Source organism: Phyllobates terribilis, unplaced genomic scaffold, assembly GCF_046119375.1.
Source record: "Phyllobates terribilis strain yellow unplaced genomic scaffold, ASM4611937v1 Scaffold_5__5_contigs__length_657084704, whole genome shotgun sequence".
NCBI lineage: Eukaryota > Metazoa > Chordata > Amphibia > Anura > Dendrobatidae > Phyllobates > Phyllobates terribilis.
In genome coordinates, this window is record NW_027362765.1 from 21,127,257 (window position 1) to 21,148,007 (window position 20,751).

General features: G+C 43.3%; 1 protein-coding gene across 4 annotated transcripts in view; it reads right to left on the reverse strand.

Moving 5' to 3' along the window:
• Window positions 1-20,751, reverse strand: part of LOC141270494 (uncharacterized) — a 342,259-nt gene that overhangs the window by 141,974 nt on the left and 179,534 nt on the right. For 3 of the 4 annotated variants that reach the window (XM_073680498.1, XM_073680497.1, XM_073680494.1), the window contains exons 1-5: window positions 4,012-4,074; window positions 895-1,045; window positions 586-765; window positions 379-502; window positions 198-295 (exon numbers count right to left, since the gene is read on the reverse strand). In XM_073680498.1, coding sequence (XP_073536599.1) covers window positions 198-295; window positions 379-502; window positions 586-765; window positions 895-1,045; window positions 4,012-4,037 — 579 coding nt within the window. In that variant the 5' untranslated portion in view covers window positions 4,038-4,074. Of the gene's footprint in view, window positions 1-197; window positions 296-378; window positions 503-585; window positions 766-894; window positions 1,046-4,011; window positions 4,075-20,751 lie in introns of those variants that run through there. The other variant, XM_073680496.1, reaches the window with a different exon arrangement.

The following is a 20,751-nucleotide window of genomic DNA, read 5'->3' on the forward strand; positions in this document are numbered from 1 at the left end:
TGGAACAAATATTGTAAAAGTCACAGACAGATGGAGAAGTCACGTCTCTGATCAGCTCTAATCCTGCCATCTCCACCGTTCTCAATACACAAGTATAAAATATATAATATTGGTAGATAAAACAAGACTGAACACAAGACATTCACAGCCGTCTACACATCATAGGTAAGATCTCATGACACCTTCTCTCCATCTACCTGATGATCCTGAGGAACACTGGGATCTTCTTGTTTACAGTCCTGTGGAAGAAGAGGATGGTGACATCTCTCTGGTGTTGTCATCTTACTGGATAGAACTGGAGGAAAAACATACAGGGACTGAATTCATTCTTCACATACAGATAATTATAGGCAGTGTGTATTTAGTCCTGTCTATTACCTGGTGATGTGAGTGGCTGGGGAACCTCCATCATGATGTCCTTGTACAGATCTTTGTGTCCTTCTAAATATTTCCACTCTTCCATGGAGAAATTGATGGTGACATCCTGACACCTTATAGGAACCTGACACATACAATGATACCGTCATCCCCCAGATCCCTTCATAGCATTACTGTATAATGCCCCAGCATTCCCAGCAGTGTCACCTCTCCAGTCAACAGCTCAATCATCTTGTAGGCGAGTTCCAGGATCTTCTGGTCATTGATGTCTTCATGCATCAGGGGGTGAGGTGGAGGCCCTGTGATTGGGCTCAGGAGTCTTCCCCATCCCTCAGACACAGGGTCCTGGCAGCGCTCACTAGAGTTCTTCTTCACTACTGTGTAATCCTGGTTATGGAGAGACACATTAATAAATCTCACTACAGACATTTCCAGAGTCCTCACCTCTCCAGTTCTGTCCATCTGTTATTCCCATAGATAAGAATGATGTAATGTGACGTCATCAGAATCTCTCACCTCTCCAGTAAGCCGGAAGAGGATCTCTAGGGTGAGATGTAATATCCTCTCCGATATCTTGTCTTTGTCCATATCCATCCTTGACGGGTAAATCAGGAAAATTCTGTTAATATAGAAGATCTCCACTGAGAGGATCCGATATTGTAGGGACCTGAATGTGGAGAAGATGAGTCGAATGTAATAATACAATTAGTGAAGACTTTATATCCAATCACTGGCCAGAGAAACAATGCTAATATGTATGACACATGACTATTTTATAAGTGTTCACCTGTTTTTTGTTTGTTTTTTTAATGTTCACCTCTGAGGTCGTGGTCTAGAGTTACCAGATAATTTTGAACAATTAATCAACTGCAACTTTTTAAAAAGTCAAACATTTCAAATAAACTCCAGATCACTCCTGAGCTATTTTATGTATCGCAGATATTTTGGTGCAAATGCTCTGCCATTTAGCAAAACGTTAGACTTGTTACCCTTGGAGCATTTCTCTTTTGTGCAAAATAAATGAACCACTTGCACCATTTTGAACAATAAGGAGCAAAAATACTCAAATATCATGAGGCAAAAAAAGAAAAGTGACTTGAAAAAAAACAATGCATTTGACGGGACCTACGTTTTCTGGTACAGAACCCGCAGACCGGACGTGACCGAGGTCCAGTCATAAATATTCACTGAGGGAAAAGCTCCTTAGCTTCTACTTGAATCCTTTCTCTTTCCATGAAGTAACTGCCTCTGATGCCACATGACCGGATACAAAGATCATCAGTTTCATCCAGAAAACTTGGTACGATTTTTTTCTCACTTGTGGTCCGTGTGCATCCATAGCACCAATTATACATAATTTACAGTTTTCTACATTAAAGAAATTCAATGTATTTGTAAAAAATGGCTGCTGTATAGTGGCTGCTTAGAATCCAATTTTTTTGGGCGCAGCTGTAGACTTAAAAGGACGAGTCTCATCCGATTTACTGAAGGAACTCGTGCATGCTGCAATTTTTTTTCAGTCAGTGAAAAAAAATATTGCTCATCTGAACATGCCACATTGAATCATATGGTCCAAGTGCAGTCCGTTATTTTACCTACAGAACTCGAACTGAACATACGGTCGTGTGAACGAGCCCTAAGATGCCTTATACATACCCCTGGCCAGTGGACGCGGGCTCTCTCTCTGTACACTTGTATGGAGCGAGGCGGCACCGACTGGCGGGGGGAATGTATAACTTTTATCCTCCGTTACCGAGTCTGAAACCATCAAATCCCCGCAACGCACAATGCATGCGCTGGAGGGATCCATAAGTCTGCACTTACACAGAGTAACTGCAGACATCACATTTGACCGGACAACCCATTTTAACTGGCGCAATCCTGGTGGGGCATATTGTTCCTCCTGTATGACACAATCGCGGTGTGTCGAGGGATTGCCCTGGCCGCCTGGGTCCTGCTGAAGGTTCCTATTAAAGGCCATCAAAGTATACCAAAAGGAAGAAGGAAAGGCGGATTAACTGCTTCTGACCCGCGAAGCAGCAGCAGCTGGACGATCTTATCAGCCTATTTAATAGTTGTGCGCTTCACAACCCCACAAGGGCAGCGAATATCACAACACTAATGCTCCATGTATCCGGGTCATGCCCTATAGAGCGCTCTTTTATCATCCCACAGCCCACAGAAGAAGTTTAAAAGTGCAAAAAAAATATTCTGTATCGACGTGTCTGTAAAAGTCCTGCCTTTTACTATTTAACCCATATGGTAGATGCCCAAAATAAAAAAATAAAAATTTTTTGGTCAATGTACCAACCCCAAAAAAAGCAATACAAGGCAAACAAAATGTTGTATGTACCCCAAAATGACAGCAATAAAATCTACAACTCGGTACGCAAAGCCCTCATACACACAGCACCACAGACTGAAAAATAAAGTGTTATCAGTCTCAGAAAACGGAGACACAAACCAACTTTTTTTCTTTATCAAACAAACGTCAGAATTTTTGAAGTTACTAAAATAATTAACAGAGAATTAAATTCAAGTGTAAATGGGTCGTCATTATTCATAAAATGTTCGGCCGTGGCTGCAGACTGTTATATATTATACTGCGCTGTGCTCATCGTCAACACTGAGTCTACACCTCTGCTCCCAGTGTCTCAACTCTCTGTACTCACCTGCAAGTAACATCTACTATAATATCTGTGGTGTTACACAGGACTGCAGGTGACATCTACTACATTATGTATACCCACAGAGTTATCACCTCTACTACATTATTTGTACTGATAGAGTTATCACAGTGTTATCTTTGATGTTACATGGGACTGCAGGTGACATCTACTACATTATCTGTGCTAGACAAGTTATCACCGTATTATCTGTGGTGTTACACAGGACTGCAGGTGACATCTACTACATTATGTATACCCACAGAGTTATCACCTCTACTACATTATTTGTACTGATAGAGTTATCACCGTATTATCTGTGGTGTTACATGGGACTGCAGGTGACATCTACTACATTATCTGTGCTAGACAAGTTATCACCGTATTATCTGTGGTGTTACATAGGACTGCAGGTGACATCTACTACATTATCTGAACTAGGAGAGTTATCACAGTGTTATCTGTGGTGTTACATAGGACTGCAAGTGACATCTACTACATGATCTGCACCCAGAGTTATCACTGTTATATGCGAGGATGCATTTCATTCTTTGGTAGAGCAGCATAAGTCTCGTGGTCTCTTCCACTGATCTTTTTTAACCCTAACAACACCCCAGTCACTATAATTCCCCCTAAAATGCAAAAAAGTGATTACAAACTAAAATAAAGACTAGAAATAAGGCAGCAAACAGAAGGCAGAATTAACAAAAAAAACAAAAATGTATGGGTCTCCGAAAATGAAACCTCCCATCCATCCAGGACTGCAGAGCCCGATCTCAGGGGGTCCACAGGTCAGACCCCAGCGACCAGCACCTGGGGGGGGGGGGGGACGGGTTTATTCAGGGAGGAAACAGGGAAAAATAATAATTTGATAAAGTCCATTTCTTATATGCTGAGGGAAAACGGACACAGGAGTGTGAATAATGGCTAATCCATACAGAAAAAAATGAGGGGAATCTCCACATACCTCCACCTGCAGAGCCGCCACCACATATATGGCTGTTCTGTGCGCACAGGACCTGTGATGAGGTCACAGGAGGGGAGGAGTCAGGGGTCACATGATCAGGGGCCTCAGTGGATGCAGGACTCTGCTGTGCTGGTTGTCATGGTGCTGGATGAGCTGAAGTTTATGTGTGGGGTCCGGAGGGGTTTACAGTGTGGATGTAGCAGAGCCGCGTGTACGAGGTGTACGGAGCAGAGCCGTGTGTGTACGAGGTGTACGGAGCAGAGCCGCGTGTGTACGAGGTGTACGGAGCAGAGCCGCGTGTGTACGAGGTGTACGGAGCAGAGCCGTGTGTGTACGAGGTGTACGGAGCAGAGCCGCGTGTGTACGAGGTGTACGGAGCAGAGCCGCGTGTGTACGAGGTGTACGGAGCAGAGCCGCGTGTGTACGAGGTGTACGGAGCAGAGCCGTGTGTGTACGAGGTGTACGGAGCGGAGCCGCGTGTACGAGGTGTACGGAGCAGAGCCGTGTGTGTACGAGGTGTACGGAGCGGAGCCGCGTGTGTACGAGGTGTACGGAGCGGAGCCGCGTGTGTACGAGGTGTACGGAGCAGAGCCGTGTGTCTACGAGGTGTACGGAGCGGAGCCGCGTGTGTACGAGGTGTACGGAGCAGAGCCGTGTGTCTACGAGGTGTACGGAGCGGAGCCGCGTGTGTACGAGGTGTACGGAGCGGAGCCGCGTGTGTACGAGGTGTACGGAGCGGAGCCGCGCGTGTACGAGGTGTACGGAGCTGAGCCGCGCGTGTACGAGGTGTTTTGAGCGGAGCCGCGCGTGTACGAGGCGTACGGAGCGGAGCCGCGTGTGTACGAGGTGTACGGAGCGGAGCCGCGTGTGTACGAGGTGTACGGAGCGGAGCCGCGTGTGTACGAGGTGTACGGAGCTGAGCCGCGCGTGTACGAGGTGTTTTGAGCGGAGCCGCGCGTGTACGAGGCGTACGGAGCAGAGCCGCGCGTGTACGAGGCGTACGGAGCAGAGCCGCGCGTGTACGAGGCGTACGGAGCAGAGCCGCGCGTGTACGAGGCGTACGGAGCAGAGCCGCGCGTGTACGAGGCGTACGGAGCAGAGCCGCGCGTGTACGAGGCGTACGGAGCAGAGCCGCGCGTGTACGAGGTGTTTTGAGCGGAGCCGTGCGTGTACGAGGCGTACGGAGCAGAGCCGCGCGTGTACGAGGCGTACGGAGCAGAGCCGCGCGTGTACGAGGCGTACGGAGCGGAGCCGCGTGTGTACGAGGTGTACGGAGCGGAGCCGCGTGTGTGTACGAGGTGTACGGAGCTGAGCCGCGCGTGTACGAGGCGTACGGAGCTGAGCCGCGCGTGTACGAGGCGTACGGAGCTGAGCCGCGCGTGTACGAGGCGTACGGAGCTGAGCCGCGCGTGTACGAGGCGTACGGAGCTGAGCCGCGCGTGTACGAGGCGTACGGAGCTGAGCCGCGCGTGTACGAGGCGTACGGAGCGGAGCCGTGTGTGTGTACGAGACGTACGGAGCCGCGCGTGTACGAGGTGTACAGAGCGGAGCCGTGTGTGTGTACGAGGCGTACGGAGCGGAGCCGAGTGTGTACGAGGTGTACGAAGCGGAGCCATAGGTGTACGAGATATACGGAGCGGAGCCATAGGTGTACGAGATATACGGAGCGGAGCCGCGTGTATACGAGGTGTACATAGCGGAGCCACGTGTGTATGGAGCGGAGCAATGTGTGCACAAGGTGTATGGAGAGAAGCCATGTGTGTACGGAGTGTCTGTAGCAGAGCCATGTGTGTTCGGAGTGTATGTAGCAGAGCCGTGTGTGTACGGAGTGTATGTAGCAGAGCCGTGTGTGTACGGAGTGGAGCAGTGTGTGTACGGAACGTATGTAGCAGAGCCGTGTGTGTACGGAGTGGAGCCGTGTGTGTACTGAGCGTTTGTAGCAGAGCCATGTGTATGGGGTGTATGCAGCAGAGCCGTGTGTGTACGGAGTGGAGCAGTGTGTGTACGGAGCGTATGTAGCAGAGCCGTGTATATGGGGTGTATGCAGCAGAGCCGTGTGTGTACGGAGCGTATGTAGCAGAGCCGTGTGTATCTGTCCCTTCCATTACTTTGCTATAGATGCTGTCAGCTCTCGTCTTCTCCGTGAGACTTTCCACAAGAAATACAATCACATCTCGCCCCTCCATCTCTGTGCGGCCGCTCACATCTCTGATCAGGGAGGAGAAGAAGCTGATCGGTATTTGCTCATCGCTCTTCTGCTTTCTACAATGGAGAGAAGCTCAGAAGCTGCAGGTCCTGGAACAGCCGGACAGTAGATGATGGGTAATGATGAGCTGAAGGACTGCTCATGATATCACGGTCATGTGATTGGTCACATGTCCAGAGCTGACCACTCACTAACGTATGAGGGAATGAATAACTCATATATAGGGTATGCCAGGACATTGGGGTCACCTATGCATCTAATAGGTTCCAACCTCGGCGGCCGGGCAGGGGCAACAATAGGAGAATGTTATGTGTAGTGGCTACTCGGGTCTTCTGCTATATATGTTATTATTGGCTTCCATATGTTGTGGTTATTCCAGGCCCCGTAGGATACACTGTGGCCCTATATCCATAAGACCTGGACCTGTTTATTGGCTGCCTATCACCCATTTTCCATACTTACCTGTGTTTTTGTCACATGTTCTTGGTGGCGATTTTCTCTCTTCTAAATTACGACTTACTGCACTGTTTTGTGCTTGTACCCAATATTTTATTAAGTCGATGATTTTCATTATATTTAGGTGACCATTGATGTTATGCTGTATCATTTGCTGTGAAGTATTCCCGATCACTATTCATTTCCCCATTCAGATGAGGCTGGTTTGCAACATGGAGTTAGGACATTAGTGATAAGGACTGTCTATATTCAGGTACACCTTGACATGGCGGAGGCTTTTGTGCTCTTAGTCAGAGCACGGTGAGGCCTATGAAAAGAATGCAATATTGAGTCCCGTATGCAATGAAACAAATAGTTTAAAAAAAAAAGGATTAGGTTACAGAATTTAGGTCTTACGTATAGTCTTTGTCAGTTGTAGCCTGAAGGGATCCTTTAGAGATTCTCAGGGTTCTGAGGGATCTGACACCACACCTACTTCTAGCCTGCCTCATATACAATTCTCCAAGAACTGCATTAGTTTGTATTTATTCTTTCTGTTCCAATATGGTTATACGCTAGGTCCCGGAAACCTCATCCAAATTCGTAAAGAACCTTGCTACCTTTAAGAATTTATATAAATATTTGTTTGTGTGTCTCACTTCAGTATATGACATTTGTCTCCGATCACGTAGCTCATGTTTTGACCAGAGTACATGACCATGATCATATAGCTTATGACAGACAAGACAGGTGCTCAGCCAAGGCTCCCAGAATATCTCAGTCACACACTACAAAAAGAGCTATTGCCCATTAAGTTATGTATTAAATATATGGTCAAAAATCCTAAATGTCTATGGTCCCATCTACCGATGATGCCAATCCTTTGGTGAAAAATGTTGGGGGGGACATGTGTTGAATGTTTGAATTTTAAACATCTAATTTGCGGCGCATGCGTGGACCTCGGAGTGAGAGGACATGTCGGAGTGAGAGGGCTGAAGCCAACATAAGAAGGAGACAACAGACCAGAGTATCAACGACCTGAACTTAAATTACAGAGACCTTCTATGGTTTCTTATGCCCTCGAGTCTGAGATGGGTTTTAGAACTTGAGAAGTTACATAGGTCTCTTTTTAAGTTGTTTGCCTATGCTCTTTTTGTTTATTGAGATTAAACAGGTAACGTGTACCCACAACCCAGAAATGAGACAGTTTTACTCTTATGATATCCCTCCGACCCTAGTAATTATACCACATAAACCTTTATTAATAAAAATTGTTAGAAAAAAAAAAAAAAGAAAGAAGGTTCATATGTGGTATATACATGTGAAAACACATGTATATGATTTGGAAGGACGGATACATCATAAGACGCATATTAGATTGTTTCTTTTTTTTTCACCTGTTTACGGTGAATTTCCATATATTTAGCTGTGTTAGGCGACCCGGGATTCTGTATGTTGCCCACCATCTTAATGAGGAGGAATTCCAAGTGTGTTAGGAACCTCTATGTTACCAACCTGTTTGGGTTAATCTCCCAACTTGTATTTATGTTATTTTTTGTCTTATTCACCCTATATGTATTTTTATTCCTATGATCCAGATTCTCCGACCATGTCCACAGATCCTTTCCTGATATACCATGCCAATTTGGAACCACCGACACGAACATTGAATATAAGGCGATATGTAATAGGTAACCCACTCTACACCCCCACACACCATAACCATGTGTAGGGTCTTATCGCATAATGTCCGGGGATTTAATTCCCTGTAAAAACGAAGAATGGCATTCATTGACTATGCGAAGCATAATCCTGATATTATCTGCCTCCAAGAAACCCATTTCTCAAACACGTAATTCCCTTCATATTTTAATTCTGCATACAATAGGGTTTATTTGGCAACTAATGACAAAAAAAATAGAGGAGTGGCAATATTCCTTAAAAATAGCTTACCTTTCCAACTGAGCGATACCCTAGTTGACCCAGAGGGCCGTTTTGTTATCCTAATGGGAACATTGCAGGGCTTAGACCTAGGTCTAATTAATAGCTACACCCCAGCTGGTCAACAGCTTTCATTATTCCGAATGATTCTTACTAAGCTCAATAACTTCACCTTCAAACATTTAATATGGTGCGGGGATTTTAATCTGACCTTAAACCCTAGCCTGGACAGCTCCGCCATTGGCAGAGCGGATTTATCCAAAATAGAACGTAAAAGGATCAATTACCTTATTAAATCCAACCAACTAACTGATACCTGGAGAGAATCCAATAGCTCTAACAGAGGGTATACGTTCTTCTCCCCAGTGCATAAAACCTACTCTAGGATTGACCTGATCCTAACAAACTCATGTACGTTACCAACAATGTTATACTCTAGACATATCCCTTCCTCCTGGTCAGATTATGATGCGGTTTTAATGGTTTTCAAACTTAATACTCCAACAACACGGCTTTTCTCTTGGAGACTAAATGAGGCTATCCTCACAGACCCAATAATAGCAGCTCAAATTAAGGAAGACCTGGATACTTATTTTTCTACAAATTGTACGGAAGACATTAGCCCTGGAACCATTTGGCTGGCTCACAAAAAATACATAACAGGAACACTAATTAAATTGGCGGCTCATAGAAAGCAAGAAAGATCCCAAAAACAAAGGAATCTAGAAACCCAACTAGCTAGATATGAAATAGCGAACCAATCGCAAACATCGAAATATCTAATAAAACTCATCCTAGACACGAAACTACAATTAAATGCCCTTTTAACTACAAAAACGGAGAAGGCTATGAAATGGACAAAAACATACTTCTATAAACAAGCGAACAAACCCAGTAAGCTATTAGCTAGACAACTCCGTAAAAAAGAACTAATAAACACAGTATTCTCCATAAAAGATACCTCAGGTAGCGTAACATCACACCCTGACAAAATTTATGCCACATTTCATTCTTTCTATCAACAACTATATTCAAAGCCCCAACCCTTGCCTCAAAACCAGATAGAGTCCTTCCTACAAACAATACACCTCCCCAAAATTGACAATAATACAAGTAAAGTTTTGCAATCTGAGATAACGGAAGAGGAAATCACTATGGTGATAAAACAGCTTAAGAAAGGGAAGGCTCCAGGACCCGATGGGCTGACAGCCATGTACTATATAAAATATATTGACACCCTTCTCCCACACATCAAAAAATACTCTAATGCTTTACTTTTAGGTGAACAAATGCCGACAGAATTTTATACTGCTAAAGTTACGGTAATACCCAAACCCAAACGAGACCTCCTCATGATCAAAAATTATAGACCAATATCCCTACTTAACATTGACCTTAAGATTTATACATCTATCATCACCAGACGATTAAAGAAACTTTTGCCATCTCTAATCAATAGAGATCAGGTAGATTTTATCCCCACTAGGCAAGCGCCAGACAATATTAGGCATAACCTAAATATTATACATGCCGCAACAACGAAAAAGACACCACTAATGATGCTCGCTTTAGATATTGAAAAAGTGTTTGATTCGATATCCTGGCCCTATCTTTTCAACATTTTGAGTAAGTATGGATTCCCCCGCTCGTTCATCGACCCCATTGCATTGCTTTATGATAAACCCTCTGCTTATCTTAAACTCCCAACAACCAAACCGACCCCTATAAATATATGCAGAGGTACACGCCAAGGCTGTCCACTTTCTCCTGCGCTATTTGCACTGGCGATGGAACCCCTGGCTGAAGCAATCCGAGGCCACCCTGACATAAGCGGTTTTAAGCTCTCCAACGATGAATACAAGGTGAGTCTTCTTGCAGATGACCTTCTCCTATCCATTACCCAGCCTTTAATATCCCTGACCAATTTATTTTCCCTCCTCAAATCGTTTGAAAAAATCTCAGGACTCAAAATCAATATAGAGAAATCCGAAGCACTATTCATCAATATGACCCAAACACAGCAAGAACAAATTACCTCAAACTTTGGCTTTACTAAAAAAGAACACTACATTACATATTTGGGAATTAACCTCACAAAAGAAAAGGGTACACTTTATAAATGGAACTACGCCACTCTTATACAAAGCTTTAAAGCTGACCTAAATAGATGGTCCACCCCATCACTTTCTTGGTTAGGTAGAGTACATGCAATCAAAATGGTCACACTCCCGAAATTTCTTTACCTCTTTAAAACTATCCCTATAAATATACCTCATAGGACCTTTTCCATGATACATTCGCTGATAGATAAATTCATATGGAACAACAAGCGGGAGGAGTGTCGCTGCCAAACTTTTCCTTATACTACAAAGCAGCTCAAGTGGCACAGCTGTCAAATGTGTCCGCTCAACCTGATGTGCCCAGATGGGTAGGAATTGAGTCTTCACTATTGGAGCCATACTCACTCCCAGGGCTCCTGTGGTCAGTGGGCAAATTACTTAAACATGTGACTATATTTTCCCCATTTTCATTCCACTCTCTGAGCATCTGGAGGAAAGTAAGATTTAAGTTCCATCTACAATCTCAACCCTCCCCGTTGCTGAGGATACTTAATAATCCGATGTTCCCCCTGGATTAGAACCACAAGCGTTCCAATGGTGGAAGCTAAAGAGGCTTATAAGTTTGAAGGAATTTTGCCCATCCTATAAACTGATCACTAGACAGGAATTCGTAGACACACACACCCCTCCATGTAGAGAAGCAATGCACACCAACCAGGTACTACATTTTGTAGGAAGACAAGTCCCAAAGAAAATTCTCTCACATCCAACGAGTTTTGAACAAAAATGTATCTACGACCCGTTCGGTAGGGGAATCATCTCACACTTATATTCTATATTTAACACCCCAACACATAATAGAAAACAAAAATTCATGCTAAACTGGGAAACAGACCTCAATGTAACAATGACCCCCCAAAGATGGCAATGCTGTTGTGACACAATTTCAAAGGGTAGCAATCAAACTTCATTGACAGAAACCTCAATAAAACTACTATACAGAACATACTATGTCCCAACTAGACTGCACAGAATCTACCCAGGGATCTCGGAAAAATGCTTCAGAGGATGTGATGCCCAGGGAGACATGAAACATATCTGGTGGACGTGTTCCAAGGTGCAAGCCTTGTGGAAAGATATTGGAGATTTGATCACGAAACTGCTTAGGACATCTGTCCAGATATCTTTGACAGTTTTGCTACTAGGAGATAAACCTTCTGGAATCTCTAACACTTCTTTTAAACTCCTTAATTATATCACCAAGGCGACGAGGATCCATATAGCATCCAAATGGAAAACAACAACATTCCTTTTGGAAGTAAAAAACAGAATTAATACAATAATGTTACACGAAAGAATAGAAGCCACAAGAACTGACAGCCTGATAACATACTTCGACACCTGGACCCCCTGGTTAGATTTTCACACGGACACACAGCTAGCAGCAGCCCTGCGTATCTCCCCTTGATATGGAGTTTGTATATAAAGATGGGCATGATTGGATCATATTAGCTTGGTAGTCTTAATTAAAGGACACCATATTATGTGTCATTAGGGTCACTTTGAGTTTGCCTATCCATCTGTAACAAATTAAAGGTGGACAATGAGATTTAGGAAATGTGATTGAAATGGTAACCTCTGGATATTCATTCCCTCCCCTTCCCATGTTGAGTCTGGAGTCTTATTTGTATTTGTTTGATGTGTTACTGTAAAAATGTAAAAAGCGAAGGGACAAATGGACATGAATAGTATTATACTCCCCCTGTGTGGGGTAATTGTCACCGAATTTATTGTTCCTTTTCAAATAAAACAATATGAAACTAAACATCTAATTTGCCTTTCTATTGATGGTACCCCAGGGTGCTCTCTCTAATAATCTAATTGATCAATGGCAAATATGAATTACTATTTTAATTTATTACCCCACAAAATTAATATATTAAAGTAATGGAGTAATGGTTACATTTTATTGACCACTAGCTGTACTCGGCCATGCGTTGCTGTGGCTCAGTCTATATCAGATGAGGCAATGCTGGCGCTGTTGATAGTTGTGCCCATCAGGCAGGCATGGTGGCAGCCTGTGCCCTGTGATCCCTGCAGGCCTGTACTCTGCACAGGTCACTAAAGAGGTCGGTACTTGCTGTCAGGTGTCACAATGGAGCCGTTCATGTCAGGGATTGCTAGATATACAATTGCCTAGTACAGAGGGAATGTGACAGGAGATTGTGCAGAGATGAAGGCAGGCGGCAGCAGAGGAGGAGGGGGTGATGTTAAAAATACTTATTTACGTATATTTTTATAGAGGACTTCTTATCAGATGCGATTGATTAAAGAATATATATCACAATATTCTTATAAAAAATGTAGCGGTTTATTCTTAGATTGTCCGTCAAAAAGAACAATTGCAGTAGTTACATAAAATAGGTGAAATAGTTACAAAGTGATTGATTCATGAGTGTCCATCTTTCCTTGGATCCTGAAGGATATCTCCCTTCAATCTGTGTCAAGCACATGTCCGGGTAAAGCACATGTCTCCTTGGGCCTACATCGGCAGCGGTTTCCTCAGCCAGCGTAGATCCTGATCCAGTGTCCTGTGAAATGGCCAGCGAGCCCCTCCTTATGTCTTACAGGGGTTATACAGTCCCCTCATAGTATTTGTTATCTATATATGGCATTAACTTACAATGGGCTAAAAATAGCCTGAAGATTTAGCACAAGGCTGATGCACTCTTGTTTATGGATACAGAATTAAAGAATAAAATGAATATCCGTAATTAATATTTAACAGGTGATCCGCTTGACATGTCCTGGGCCGGTACCAGCCAGATCACAGCGCCGCTCCCGCCAGTGGCACGGTGGGATTTGCACTCACTCTCTATCCACCCACTGCTGCAAGGCTCCGGCCCAGTTCAGCAGCCAGAGCGGAGGCCACGGCTTGCGCATCTCCGTGCAGCCTGCCTCTCTCCTTCTCTCCCTCACCCGCTTGTTGTTGCGCAGTAGGAAATAAGACTCACCTGCTGAAGAAGACGCAGCAGCAGTGGTGCCGGAGAGCAGAGACGCGGTGGTGGTGATGAGCACCAGTGTCTTTCGGCCTCGAACAGATGGTCTTGTCATATCTCTTCCCCCCTACCACCACGGGGAACATGAAAGGAGCAGAGCACCGGCACGGGCTGGGGCAAATGAAGGACAGGGAGAAAGGTTTATGAATTAGATGTCACTAAGGGGGGGGGGAGAGTCAGCCTGGGACTGAGCTCGTAACCGCCCTCTCGCTGTTGCTTCTACGTCCAACAGCTGGTATATAAAAACATGCGTGTGTTCGAATGCAACGTTGTGTCAAAATTTCAAAGCAATCGGTGCGGAACTTTCGGAGATTTAAGATTTTGAACAAACGAACATTTACATTTTATTTATATAGATTAGAGAAAGGTAATTTCCAATAGGGCTTTGCGCTTTTAGGAGTTTTGTATATATTGTTATACCCTTCCCAGGTCATTTATCTCCATTTCTGTTTATTTAAAATTCAATTAAATATTTATTTAACAGTCCTCGGCTCTACCTCGAGCAATGACTACTTGATGGAAGAAAGATCTATAGGAAGATCGATCTTGTGCAAGCCTAGATAGGTCCACCAGGGTCTTCTCTGCCGTTATCTTGATTAATATCAATTGATATCAAGCCATCAGGTCTTCCTCTTCGCTTTGTTCCTTCTATTCTCACGACCATGATGTTCTTCTCCAGTGAATGCTCTCTTTGTATGATGTGTTCAAAGTAGGCAAGTCGTAGCTTGGTGATCCTTGATTCAAAGGACATGTCTGGTTTGATTTGTTCCAAAATTGGTTTGTTCTTCTTGCCATCCTTGGTATTGATAACATCCCTCTCTAGGACCACATTTCAAAGGCGTGCATTCTTCTTCTGTCTTGTTTCTTTATCATCCAGGTTTCGCATCCATATCTTACTACAGAAAAAAACAGGCTATGTACAAGCCATGTCTTCGTCGCCAGTGAAATGCTCCTCAATTTAAAGACCTTGTCCAGTGACTTCATTATTGATTTGCCCATAGCTATTCTATTAACTTCTGGTGTTGTCGCTGCATCTTGAGTGACGTTCAATCCGAGTACGAAGAAGTGCTTTACAACTTTCAGTTCATCACCGTCCATCTACATTGTGTCCTGGTTGTACCTGGCAGTAGTCAATACCTTTGTCTTCTTTGTATTGAATAACAGTTTCATGTTCCATCTTGACACTCAGTAATAAGTCCTCCATTCCATCTATACTTGTTTCTTTCAATTTTTTATCGTCTGCGTATTTAAGATTGTTGATGATTCATTCAGCAATTTTGATTCCTTTTTTTTCAGCAAGTCCAGCGTTCCTGAAAATATCTTTTGCATATAAATTGAAAAGGAATAGTGAAAGGATGCAGCCTTGTCTGACGCCTTCCTTTACTTTGAACCATGCCGGGTCGCTGCGTTTTTGTTCAGACTGTTGCTTCTTGGTGCCAAATGTAGCTGATCAGATGGTTCAGCATACCCATATCCTTCATGTTATTCCAAAGTTTCTGGTGATCAATACTGTTGAAGGCTTTGCTGTAGTCAATGAAGCAAAAATAGATTTCCTTGTTGTTTTCTTTGGCCTTTTCCATTATCCATCTAATGTTAGCAATTACATCTCTTGTTCCTCTGCCTTTTCTGAATCCTGCTACTTCCTCTGGCAGCTCTTTGTCAATGCAAGGCTGTAACCTGGTCTTCAGTAGTATTTTTCTGGCATGAGGTATGAGCGCAATAGTCCGATACTTTCCACAGTCAGTAGTATCTCACTTTTTCGGAATAGGAATAAATATCGATCTTGTCCAGTCCTTGGGCCATTTAAAAGTTCTCCATATCTGTTGACACAGGCATGTGATGACATCAACCACTACTTCAAAAGACTTCATTAGCACTAATGAAATAATGTCACATCCAGACTTTTTGTTGTTTGACAGAGGTTTTATCGCAGCAACGACTTAGTCTTTCAGGATGTTTGGCTCACTATCATTTCCAGTCTCAGTTTCTTTCTGAATCATTCTTGTAAAGGTGATCTTTGTTCTTTTTCCATCTTTCCATGATCTGTTGTTGCTCAGTTAGTTTGTTCCTGTTGACATCTTTCAGCATGCTTCCCTCTTGGTTGAAACTTTCGTCGTATCTGTTCTTCCTGGTCTTGCCCCTCAGATGTTCGCTTTTTATTTCTGTACATATCTTTTGGTAATAAAGTTCTCTGTCTGCTTGAATGACTGTCTTTACTCTTTTACTGATGTTGTATGCGTTCTGCTTGTTACCTTTTGCCATTTGCCTTTGCTCAATGATCTTCAGGGTCTCTTCTGTTAACCATGACAGCGGGGGTCCCTTCTACCTCTTGTTTATTGTCTTACTGGCTTTTTCAGTAATAATAGTCTTTATATGTGTCACTAATTCCTCAGACTTACTTTCATATGTGTCCAGTGATGTAAATCGGTTGTGTAGGCTGTTCCAAAAAACTTCAGGTATGTTGGTGAAATCAAAGTTGGAAATGGCCTGTGGTCTAGTCCATTTGCTCAGTTTGACTCTAATCTTTGCTGTCAAAAGTTCATGAACAGTTCCATAGTAAGATCCTGGCCTTGTTTTCACGATAATGATAGACAACCTCCATCTTTAGCAAACACATATGTAGTCAATATGGTTCATACAAACCCCATTCAATGATGTCCATATATAGTTTTTTTTTCTGATTTTGGAAGAAGGTGTTCATGATGTACATTTGATTTCTCATACAAAAGTCAATAAATCTTCCTCCAGCCTTGTTTCTTTCACCAAGTCCAAAGTTTCCAGCAACGATTCCATGTTTGCCATGGCCCAATTTGGCATTCAAGTCTACCATGATAATAAGTAAGTCTTGTCTTGTCGATTCCTACTTGAACTTGATCGTAGAATATTTCAATGTCCTTGGCATCTGTTGTTGGTGAGTAAACTTGTATAGTTGTGACATGTATTGGCGCACCTTGTAGTCATATTGAGATGACTCTATCACTCACTGCATTGTACTTCAGAACAGTGCTGACTAGTAATGAGTGAGCGTGCTCGTCACTGCTTGGTACTCGCTGAAGCATCTCACTGCTCGAGAAGCTTGGCACTCCTCGAGTATTTCCAGGATGCTTGGGCAGGAGCTCAGGTCCACTCCCCACATGTTTGGCGCTCTTTAGACAGCCAATTAACATGCAGGGATTGCCTGCCACTCACTGTAATGCCGTAGCCATGTTGCTTGTGGCATTACAGTGATTGGCTGGCCGCATAGCGTCATCAGGTCTATAAAAGACCTGGTGGCCCTATGCTCGTCACAGTCTACCGAGAAAACAGGCAGAGTAGGGAGAGCTGCTGCTGAGTGACGGAGAGTATTGTTGCTTGTTTTAGTCAGCTATTCCACAGTAATATATACATCTAAACTAACAGTCCTTCTGAGGACTAATCCAAGCTGCATATATTACTGGTGATAGTAGGAGTTAGGCAGGGTTTGTGGCAGTGTATACAGCACAATAGGGTCCATTGCACATTCTGTCTGCTGCTGCTGTTACAGATATCCATAGCCCTACATATCAGGACTTTTTTTTTTTGCTCTTAATCCTGATTATTTGCTTAAAAAGCAATACAGTACTCCATTTTACTGCTCCATTAGCTTGTTAGCAGAATACAGGCAATTTTTTTTATTTTATTCACAATGCTGTATTGTGTAAGCAGAGAAACTTTTCCATCACATCACACATAATCCCATATTACTGCGGTAATAATTCAGACATTTTTTGGAGCGTGCCAAATATTCCACTCCAGTTAAAGTCAGCCATCTGTGTTTTTGTTGAACCTATTCACACTTGGTAAGTGACCAATACTATACAAGTCCACAGCCTAAAACCGTGATCGTCACACGTGATCACATATTACAGACGTAATAATACAGACATTTTGTGGAGCCAAATATTACACTCCATTTAAAATGGTAAAGGTGCGTGGACGTGATGGTGATGGTGCACGCAGAGGCCAAGGCTGTGAACAAGATAAAACTGTTAAATCCAAAAATAGTGCAATAACATGAGGTCAGACAACTTTGAAATTATTACACCACAAAAAGATCTATAACGGCATTTGACCGCCAGATAAGAAGAAATTCTGACAATGAAATAATAAAATACTGACAATTTTATTTCAAGTAATGGATAAAAAGTATAATAAAATAGACAAGGAAATAAACGTCCAAAAAAGGGGGGATAGGAAACACAATACGGTCTAATAAATAATGAACGATGTAATCGTATAAAGCAGCACACAGGAACAGGAACCTAAACGAGGTCAGGTAATTAATCCAAAAAATGGGGAGGCATATTAAATCAGATTGAAATACTTCACCAAATACTGCGCAAGTGCAACAAGGGGAGTATGTACAATGTTAATCCAAATTATGTAAAAAAAAAAAAAAAAAAAAAGGAAAAGGGGCTCTAAATGGGATATTAGAGCTAATATGCATTAAATAAATAATGTATTTAGAAGAGGGAATCAAGATACCTCGTTGTAACCGTGGGTCCTGGAGCGCTAAAGACCTGCTGTGTCCTCCCCACACCCGACGGATGCCGTATCGCTTGATCGCCTCTTCCGGGGACGTGATAAAACTGTACCTGCTGAGGGAGCACAACAAACACCCACATCATGTCGACCTACCTTCCTGTCCCAATTACTAGGTTCTCATTTCCATTCACTGCTCTTCCTCTTCTTTGGCTTCCTCATATCTCCCGCATAACTGTTCTGCCTACTCATTTGTCCGGTCTTCTGAACGCAGCTACGATGTTGCTGCTGGGTCCAAATATGAACATTTTTTAAAGGCAATTTCAGAGGGCGTTTGGAGGGCAACATCATGCTTGGTGAGTCTGGCAGCAAACAAATGCACGAGCCTGGGTCAGTAATTCAGTGACTGAATGTGATTTTGTATTACAAATGGGCAATCAAGTATTATATCTGTAACTATATCAATGTGCTGCCACTAGTGTTGAGCGAGTATGTTCTGTCCGAGTATGCTCGGGCCGAGCTCTGAGTATTTATAGCTGCTCGGTGATAAGGTTAAATAGCTCCCGTGTGCATGATTTGCAACTGTTTGACAGTTTTATTACATGTGAGGAATGTGTAAGAAATAGACATTCCTCACATGTAATAAAACTGTCAAACAGTTGCAAATCATGCACACGGGAGCGATTCAACCATATCACCGAGCAGCTGTAAATACTCGGAGCTCGGCCCGAGCATACTCGGCGAAAGGGTTAATAGAACATACTCGCTCAACACTAGCTGCCACTGCTTGAATGTGGAAAGAGGACCCTCTTATTACTGGATTGTAATATCCAGCCAAGTGCCTTCCCCTTGTATCCACCTTATATCCAGCCAAGTGCCTTCCCCTTGTATCCACCTTAGTCGCTGGAAGGCCTTTTGTTGTGGGGTGGATTCAGAGCGGCGGTCCTGTTTAATTTCTCGGCCTGTTGGTGCTGCTTTGACAGGTAGCTGTGTGATTAATTCCTGGCTCAATTCTGAGAGCCTTGGGGCTATTATGTATTTAAACCCTTAAAACTCTGACTATCACTGCCAGTTAGTTTCTCTTCTCTGATTTTATCTTATGCTTCTACTACTGCTTTGCGTATTGAATTCCATTTTGACCACGGCCTGTTTCCGGACCATTCTTTGTCTTCTGATTTTGTGCCTTGACTGCCCTCCTAGTTCTGACCTGGCTACACTGCTGTAACACCATATCTCTGTAAAAGGGTTTTAGGGCGAAGGCCGCGATTCCTTTGGAATGGCTAGTGCCAAGTCTATCCGAGATACCTTTTTTGGGCCAACAGCCTCTTACAGATGTGGCAGTAATGAGTCACTGTTTACACCCATCGAGTTGGGTAAGAATTCCCCGTGAAGGGCTTGTTGTAGTCTCACGCAGTCAATGCTGAGGCACATAGTATATCAGCTTTTAGCTACTGGAACAGTAATTCTTGCTATATGAGTTCCAGGTTGATTGTGTCTGCTCTCACACTGTTATTAACAGAAACATTAAAATCATTACTAAAGTTTGCGTTAAATCAATTATTTATTTCAATAAAAGATGATTAGTTAATGATCCAGCTATAATAGAAGAAAAAAACACAGCACTCCCCAATTGGCAAAAAAACTCTTATTTCTTAATCCATAAATCCAAATACATCCTCACAGAGTAGAGTAGCAAAGCATTTGACAGACGGCAGTCGTTTCACATCAACCAACTCTTGATCATTAATTAAGGGAGCAAAACTGAGCACAATATACCGAGCATAAGAGGGATTATGTTGAAAATTCTTCTGGAGCAGGATAGATGGAACACTCCCATCCTGTACCTTACAAAGTAGAACAAAAGAGGTTCTGGAAAACCATGTAATAGTCTCCTCTGCAGCTAATAATAGGCCTCCTACACTATACATTGTGCATCAATGCTACCTCACAAAGACATCACAATGTAATAAATGCAATATTATATATATTATAATGCAGCGGCTTGCGGAATTACTGTAATGGTCCAGGGGGTGTGCTCTAGCTGACCATTTACCTCTCCCTCAGGTGACTGATCACATGACTGTGACATCATCGCAGGTCCTGTGTGCACTAAAGGATATATAAATCCTGGTGGTTTGGAAACAGCGTGAAAGGCGTGAGGCCTGATCCCTGTGTGTGGGACACCATTAGCCTGGAGAGGCTGGAAGAGAGAGGCCTGGTGAAGCCTGGAAGGCAGAGGCTGGATCTAAGATACCAGTAGCCTTTTGAAGGCACGTGGCTTGGAGACTACGTCTGGGAAACCTTAAAGCCACAGCGGTGGCAGAACCGAGCTGAGAGAAGCAGCTAAAACCCGGCAAAGGTAAAAACGCTGCTTGATGTGGACATTGGTATTGTTACCTTGCTGAAGGCTGTATCAGGAGCCAAGTGGACATATCTGTCACTGGAAAGGCTCTTGGACATTATATGTGTAATATGTCGGTGAGCCACTGAGATGGACTATGTTATGTGCAGTTTATGATGTGTAATAAACTGCTGGACT